Consider the following 9,064-nt stretch of genomic DNA (forward strand, 5'->3'; position numbering starts at 1 on the left):
CCAGTTTCTAGTTTCTAGTATGAGCCCATGACTTTACCATGTATATAAGAATCCCTCTTTTAAGTCTAAATTCAGTGAACAGAACCTAAAGGCTCAACTTTGTGAATTCCTTTTAAAGTGCACATCTCTCTTGTGTGGTAAATTGGTTCACAACTTTTATTGTTTTGTTTTTTTTAAACAAAGGTATAAATATTGTGTTTATTATTATTATTAAATTACTCAATTTAATTATTAGCTTTGACATATATAGACTTGTAATTATTAGACTATTTGAGATTTCCGTTTTAAGCGGGGAAAAAAGACCAAAAGAATTCTATCTGTTGGTGCATTCATTTAAAAAAAAAACGGAGGTGTTCATAAGCTGTTAATATTTTTGTAGTTTTATTTCTTTGTTGTTTTTTTTAGTTATGTGATAAATGTTTTCGTACTTCTTAGCAGGTCAAAATCAAATGTGCGAAACTTTTTCGTTTCTAGCTATTTATTTAGTTGGCGACGTGGAAGAATAAATAAAAGTTTTTAGCGTCGTGGTCATAAGATTGTTTATCGAGAAAAATCTCAAATTATGAATTTACATTGAATTATTATTATTTTATTTTATTTTTATTATATTACTTTTTTAGTTTTTGCTCCTTTTTATTAATTGTTTTTTATTTTTATTACAATTTTGCTTTTTTATAAAATGTATTTATTGCTGTCGTTAATTTTGTATTGACTTAATAAGAATTCATTACAAGATTCAGTAGCGTAGAAAGGTAATTGGGGGACAGGGGCTTGGCCTCTTTAGGGATAGATAGATAGATAGATAGATAGATAGATAGATAGATAGACAGACAGACAGACAGACAGACAGACAGACAGATAGATAGATAGTTAGATAGATAGATAATAGATAGATAGATAGATAGATAGATAGATAGATAGATAGATAGATAGATAGATAGATAGATAGATAGATCCTTGTGCCTAATTGATTTTGTGATCTAATATGCTAAAACCCTGATACAGATGGTATTATGCTTAAAAATCTGCAAAGCTTTCTTAACACTATCTGCAGTCCAGTTTATACCAGCACTAAGATGGTATGCCTCAATATTTGTAATTTCTCTCTAACATTTCAGTGTAACACTATGGACCTCTACACACTGGGTTTGATCTTCTTCACTTCACTACTAGTCTACGCTTACTACCGCCTCTCTAACAAAACCCTGAAGGTGCCCCCATGTCCAGTCAGACCATTGCCCATCGTGGGTCATTTGTTGGCATTGAAGGCAGACCAGAGACCACAGTTCAAACAGTGGCGGGAGCAGTGTGGAGATATTTTTAGGTCAGTGACAAGAAGATTGTATAGTCTGAGAGATGTGTTAATGTTTGTTTCTATCTCAATATAATTTATTCCATATGTCTAAAACTAACTAAAAATCAGTTTGACATAAATTTAGGAAATGAATTGATCTAGAGATCGTTGGCTTATGGGATTAATATTTTTAACTCTTTCTCTCCTAATTAACGATACCATCGTTGATTTGACCTCATTAAATTCAATTAATTTTTAATGTTATAAACTTTAATTTTGTTTTATAAAAGAGCATGCATTCTCCTGTACTTAAAGTAACGTTTTCTGATAACAAACGAAAATGTTATTGAAATTTTATCATGATAGGGTACAATGTACAAATGTGAAAAAAAGAACATTTAGAACGTGGGAAAATAATTACGGAGAGAAAGAGTTAATAGGATCAATGGGATCAATAGTCTAGTAATCTTCTATTTAAAAAAGCTTTGAAACATACCTATTAAAAAAAATTATCTAAGGATAAGAACTCCAGATTTGCATGCTTATCTCTCAATGCTGTAATATTTATTTTCATTTTTGGCTATCTAAAAAAAATTAATCTATTACCACTATTTAGTCAGTTAATTGGTGAATTTTTGGATGGATTCATGTTTTCTTATGAACCATGAATAACTGTGTAAAGTTACAACTTGATCCGAGAATGGAAAATGGGAGAAATAACGTGTGCTAATTTTAAACCAGACAGACAGACAGACAGAGAGAGTTGCTATAAGGTATGAAGAATCATCGTTTCGATTTCACATTTTTTTCTAACAGTTATTTCCTTTAAATTTCAGTGTTTACCTGGGATCTAAACTTCTGGTGGTCATCAATGACTTTCAACTCATTAAAGACACGTTTGTGAAAAGAGCAGACGACTTCTCGGACAGGCCAGTCATGTTTCTGGATGAGGTGAGATGGTGGTGACATGTAAATACGTCCACAGTTTGTCATGAATGTTATGATATTAACCTATGGAATTCTCGTCTTGAGATGTTCGGCAGAATGGCGTAAACCACTAGTCGACCTATCTAGGGGACTTAAGTTCGAATCCTGTTCCTCTCAAGTACCTCTTCCCTCAACCCAAACTTGTTCACAAAAGGGAGTGGATCCTAGCGCACTGACAATGTTTAAATCAGAAGTTTTGCTTTATACACACACACACACACAAAAGAATTTTTTAAAGAATACATAATAAACGAGAGGCACGGTGGCTGAGCGGTAAAGCGATTGGCTTTCGAACCGGGGGTCCCGAGTTCAAATCCTGGGATTTTTAATTTCGGGATCTTTGGGCGTCTCTGAGTCCACCCAGCTCTAATGGGTACCTGACATTAGTTGGGGAAAAGTAAAAACTGTTGTTGGTCGTTGTGCTGACCACATGACATCCTCGTTATCCCCGGGCCACAGAAACAGATGACCTTTACATCATCTGCCCTATAGATCGCAAGGTCTGAAATGGGAATAGTTTCCATGTTTCCAATAAGGCTCTTTGGGATAAGCGAAAAGTGGAACTTAATGATAATTACATCCAGAATGAAAATGAATCAAATTAACAAATTAGTTGGTCCCTGGTGCTGCTGTTCTTTTATGTTTAATATAGATGTATCATCGTCAGTAACCAGTGCATCTATTTCTAAACACTTGGCTGTTTCTCGCTCAATAGAAGGAACACAAGGTGAAGCCAACCTGCTCTGTGTCATAGAAATTCTTAAAATATGTTTTTTCTGTCAGATTTCAATATTCATAGATAAAGCCTAATTAGAGGTTTTTGTATAAATATAATGGTAATAACTTTCTTTAAGAACTATGAACAAAATAAATACTAAGCGTTATTTCACTGTTAATACAATTCCATGATCAATTTGGACAACTATCTATGTTCTAAATCTGTGTTGTAAGCCTGCTCTCCATTGGACAACTATCTATGTTCTAAATCTTTGTTATAAACCTGCTCTCCAATTCGGTTTCGCCATTCATTGTAATAGCACAAGTACGATACCTATGATGTTTCTTTTGCTTGCTTAATATTTAGTGATACTTTTATTCTGTTGTAAACATTCTTAACATAATATGAAAGACAATAAAACTGTTTATACATTTTTTAGGTAACCTCAGAATTGACTATTCTATTTTAGCTTCATCATCTGAGGAATCCTTGGGCCTTAAGCCTCAATTCTTTGCCTCTTAGTCTGTTAAGATTGCAAACTTTGTACAATTAATAGTACCGTACGTTGTATATAATAATTGATAATTACAATATCTTAAATACAAAAAATTAAAGAAACAGATTAAGCTTTTTAAAAAATTGAATAATTAGTAGATGTTTCGAAATATTATTTTTTCAGGACTATCTCACTAGACCTAATTATCATTGTTACTCGCCCCTTTCCTTATTTTTCTGTACAGCACATTCATAGTTTCCATATCAAACTCTCTTCTTCCCACTCCATTCATTATAATAACAGCCTTTTAATGCTAGCAATGGTTTATGAACATACATGGAAAACAAGGGGACCACCTGGCAACACTAGTCCCTTCAAAGGTACACTTAAGACGAACCACCATGATACAAAACCTGATGGAGAACATTTCCTTACATTTAAATAATCCAAGCCACTGGTATATTAACTCTAGCTTAAATCACAAGGTTAATGTTTTAAAACTTATAGCCTATAACGTTTCGTGAAACGTTTTGGATATTTCGAGGGAGCTTTTCAGATTCTATATTCATCTCATTTTTACAAAAGTGCAATTTTTTTCTTTAGTGTCAACCCTAAGTTTTCACGTGGGCCCTAACTGGTCAAGAGTTATGGACCCAAGTGCAATCAGTCCGTTTGCGCCATTGTTGCTACACCACGGGCTGTGGGCTCTTAATGGTCGTGGGCCCGGGTTCCTTGAACCCTTTCGCGCCATGGATGCTACGCCACTGATTTATCATCATCATTGAGCTCCAAGTGATAGAGGGCTTGAGAGGCCTATTCCTCATTTCCAAGAGCCCTGTGGTAATGAGGAATGTCCGAATGTCTCCGTAAAAGTCAAGAGTTTGTGACCTACCTGTGGAAATGTCATTTGTTTTGTGATGCAAGCCAGTCTCAAGCGTTTTGTTCCACAGCAGTATAGAGTACCATTCCGATAATTACAACAGCAAAAAAATATCACTCATTTAGCCATCTTCTTCTAGCCAGCTTATTGTGGCGCTTTTGCAGACTGTGCCAAGGAAAAATAGTGTGCTGTTCTCTTCAGTTGTTCAGCACTGCCGTACACTGTGTTGGTTATGTTGGGCTGTAGTGATAGTAAGGTAGTAGGCCTAAGGTGAATTAGGAAAGGGCATTCCAAGAGGATTTGGTTTACGGTTTCATAAGGGTGGGCGCGGTGTCTACAAAGGTGTAGGTGAGTGGGATTTATTTTGTTAAGATGGGGGTAATTTAACAGAGGTGTATGTCCTGTTTTTAGTTGGAAGATTGTAGATTGCTCTATGCGGGGATGAGGGGAGGGGGAGAAGTTAATACTGTCCACTTTGTTTGGCATGGTCATTTCTTTGTATAGATTAAGCCATAAGAAATGTAGAGAAATGTATGAGTCCTACTGAAAGGGTGGTGTGGTTGATTAGCAAAGCGCTTGGCTTCCGAACCGATTAAGTTTCAGGTTAAATCTCGATGACGCCTGTGATTTGAAATTTCGGGGATTTTTCGGGCGCCGCTGAGTCCCCCAACTCTAATGGGTACCTTGTATTGGTTAGAGAAAGTAAGGGCGGTCGGTCGTTGTGCTGGCCACATAGCACCCTCGCTCGTTTATCATCGGCATAAGAAACAGATGACCTTCACTTCATAGATTACAAGGTTTGATAGATGGTACTTTACTTTTGTTTTTTAACCACAGAGACATCTCTTAAGTTAAAACAAACTTTATTTCCGAGGAGAAGAGTAAGCAATGTAAAATAGGAAACTATAGAGAAATTATAGAAATAATAACAGTCTGTCAACTGCAATGAAATGAAGAGGACAATATGTAAATCTCACCATGTTATTGGATTGAAAAGTATACACATAAAAACCTTCTAAATTAAAATGTACGTCAAATCAAACTTCTTTACTCTATATAGTATTTCCTGTAACTTATTACACTATTGATTGATTTCATCTCGGATAAATTAATTTAAGATGAATCCCTTTGGCTTCTAGTTATAAGTATTGAATTTTCTGGCTTAGCATTTGTAGGCTATAAGGAAGACAGAAAAACAAAATTAATGTCAATTTTATGGAAATATTTACAACCTAGCACGTTTTATTTGTAATTAGTTTTTCAAATCGATTGTTGGACTTCACAATTATTTCTTGATAATAATAGATTTATAGTAACAAATATGTTTGTTTTTTAACCGTCGCGTAATTTTAAATCTTTTTTTTTTTTTAACAGATGACAGGCCAAAAAGGCAGGGGAATCGTCATGAATTCTGGCCACGTTTGGAAGGAACAGAGAAGTGTAGCTCTATCTATATTACGCAAATTTGGCTTCGGCAAAAATGTTTTGGCTGAGAGAGTACAAGAAGAGGTATCGCATTATCTGGACTACTTGAGCAGTTATGATAGTAAGCCCGTAGACATTAGAAAAATAACCACAGAAAGTACAGCTAATATAATCTGCTCCATTCTAACTGGGAAAAGATATGAATACAACGACCCTACCTTTCAAAAACTTATTATGGAAATCGAAAACTTTTTTTCTTCTAACAAACAAGAGGCTGTCGTAACATTTTTTCCTCTTCTGAAATATTTACCTGGACATCACAAAATGGCGCAGAATATGAATTACATATTTAGTATTCTCAAAGAGTTCATAGTCAAAAGCAAAGACAAAGATCCTGAAGATAATTTTATCGCTTCTTATGTCTCTGAAAAAGATTCCAGAATTGCAATAGGCGGGGATACTTCGATGGATGAGATCAATCTATTGCGATCAGTTTTTGATCTGTTTATTGCTGGAACTGAGACCACCTCGACCACTATTTGCTGGTTTGTGCTCTATATGTTGAACTATCCACACATTCAGAAAAAGATTTTTGATGAAATCGAGGCTCATATTGGAACTGAACGAGTCCCTTCCATTCAGGACAGACCTAAGCTCGTATACCTTAACGCTGCCATTAAAGAGACACAAAGATTGTCCAGTATTGCGCCACAAGCTGCCTTGAGAATGTGTTCCAAAGATCTCACCATTGGAGAATTTACACTTCCCAAAGGTTCTTTGATGGTCCCGAACCTAGACTCTGTCTTGTTGGACAAAAAAATCTGGGGATCAGATGCTGACGTCTTTAACCCAGACAGATTCATTGACGCAAAAGGGCAGCTAAAGAAACCCGAAGAGTTCATTCCCTTTGGAGTTGGACGTCGTGTTTGTCTTGGAGAATCAATGGCTAAAACTGAGCTGTTTCTGTATCTAAGTTCTTTAATTCAAAGATTTCACCTGCTTCCAGTTCATCCAGATCAACCTCCACCAATGGACTATATTTATGGACTTACAATGATTCCCAAACCTTACCAACTAAGACTTGTTGAACGGGCATCGATTTAAATTCAAGTTTACACTTTCTAAGATTTGATTTTGTAATAAGATAGCACGCCCAATCAATTCTATGTTTAAACACCTACATCTCCTTCATATGGCATCCTTCAGTCGTAAAGTGACTTTTAATCACCTCATGGAAATGAGATGAATGCCTGGGTATTAGATGTGGTCGATGTCGATCTAACAGACTCACTCCTTCATAATTTTGTACAAAGTCTATATAAAGAGTTCTACAGTAATCAGTCATTCTAGTTATTTTGAATGTACTATTTAACAAACGATTTCATATTATAAAACATATAGTGGCTAAAGAAGTTTGGATAAACTCCTCTATAAATGCATAAGGAATGTGTGTCCTTGTACTTAGCTAAGAAGTGAGTCTGATTGCACTATGGCCGTGGTGTCTATTACATTGTGCTGATTACAGATGTTCTCTATGGCAATTTACTACTCTAGGGATAATCATTTCCCTTTGCAACTTCTTGTGTGACTAAAGCGGCCAATCCTTGATACATAGCTGCGGTCGCAGGTTGGGCATATGTGATCACCAGGCGCTGTTGCACCGCATTTTTACCCTTCTTTCTGCTTCTGTTGTGTAGGGCATCTGCAATCCGTGACCCTTCCTGTATGCTCTCTCCACGTTCATCTATGACGAAAACACTATAAATAGCTTTTAATGTGTGTGTATGTGTGTATGTGTGTGCATGACTTACAGAATAAAGTATAAATGAATTGTTTTTAGTTTTTCCTTTTTTTTTTTCTTAGAGTTATATGATACTATTGTTCAGTTTCAGCACTGCAGATCCTAATGTTCTAAGCTTTTCAGTTTTAATGTTTTAAATTCTGGATCCTTTTCACCAAACTAGAATTTCCTATATTCTGAGTAGATTTATACATAGGTGTCACCAGGATTTTTTGCCGGGGAGGTAGGGTAATTTGGGGGAGAAGTATGAATGTTCCCTTTTTTTTTTATCCATCTTGCATTAGTTTGTGAGCTCAAAGTAATCGCAATTACAAATGGTTATCATCCTCAAAGTTGGTGCCATATAGTTGATACCCTGTTTTAATATTATGAGTATTATTTACAACTCATGAATCTAGAAGGTGAACACTTTTAACCTTGAGCTAACCAGTTGGTAAGAAACAGTCAGTTAAAAACAATCAGTAAGGAGCAGTCATTGAATGTGGTCAATTAAGAAAGTTATTGAGCTATTATAAAGCTAAATGAGATGTGTACCAGTATTTCTATAAGGAGTCAATAAGTTATTGTCAAGTATTTGTATAAAGGATTATTACTGAATATTCGTGGATTGTATCATTTTATATGTGTTGTTGTTATTATTATTATATACATTAAACATAAAATTTGTGTCTGTTACATAAAGAGTTATTTCCTTATTTACGAGACATGTATGAACGTAGAAACGTGAAAGTGTCCATCCTGACAATGTCTTCAAGTAATGTAATAATATGAACCGTATGTCACCAAACGGCCATTCAAAATAACACGGCGACAGCTTCATAATGGAGATATTGTCTATATAGAATATTTTGTTCATACTTGTTTTTACAAAGCTTATACCAACTCTGTCTGTCAGTCTGGTCAAAAGTTTGTACACGTTATTTCTCCGACACCCAATCTCGGAATAATTTTGCATAATTATTTCTTTTACCTGACAACACAAAATTAACTATTGGTTATTAATTATTTTGTTTGGTATCTTGGACAAGGGAAAGAGATTGTACTTGACTGAAGATGAATTAGTCCCCTTTATAGGTCGTCGTCTGAGGCTTAGTGAACTTAAACATGAAATAGAAACAATAGATAACTATACAATCTTCCATGTTCATACGCTCTTTGATTCTTAAAGTAGTTCAGACTAGTGTTAAGGATCATAGCGCATTGAGAAAGCCAAAAGCATTAAAAAGGCGCTAAGCAAAAACTATTTGTAAAAATATTTCTAATCGCACAGATTAATTACTGTTAATCTAGATCTATCAGAAGTTTAATTACATGACATGAATCAATGTAAAAAAAAAACTAATTAGTTAATTAACTATTGGTATTTTTTTTATTTTCTTTGGCATCTCGAACATTAAATATTGATATAAGCTGAATTAACTCCCTTTATAGTTTTAGGTCTGAGGCTTAGTGAACATAAACAT

The 9,064-nt window shown here is 35.0% G+C and overlaps 1 protein-coding gene across 1 annotated transcript; it reads left to right on the forward strand.

Moving 5' to 3' along the window:
• Positions 1 to 7,254, forward strand: LOC106060002 (cytochrome P450 2J1-like). Its single transcript, XM_056009172.1, has 4 exons — positions 1 to 137; positions 1,119 to 1,324; positions 2,131 to 2,245; positions 5,750 to 7,254. Exons 2-4 carry the CDS (start codon positions 1,128 to 1,130, stop codon positions 6,902 to 6,904), a joined length of 1,467 nt encoding a protein of 488 aa, XP_055865147.1. The 5' UTR covers positions 1 to 137; positions 1,119 to 1,127; the 3' UTR covers positions 6,905 to 7,254.
• The last annotated feature ends 1,810 nt before the right edge of the window (positions 7,255 to 9,064 follow it).

The sequence above is a fragment of the Biomphalaria glabrata genome, chromosome 13 (genome assembly GCF_947242115.1).
Source record: "Biomphalaria glabrata chromosome 13, xgBioGlab47.1, whole genome shotgun sequence".
Taxonomy (NCBI): domain Eukaryota; kingdom Metazoa; phylum Mollusca; class Gastropoda; family Planorbidae; genus Biomphalaria; species Biomphalaria glabrata.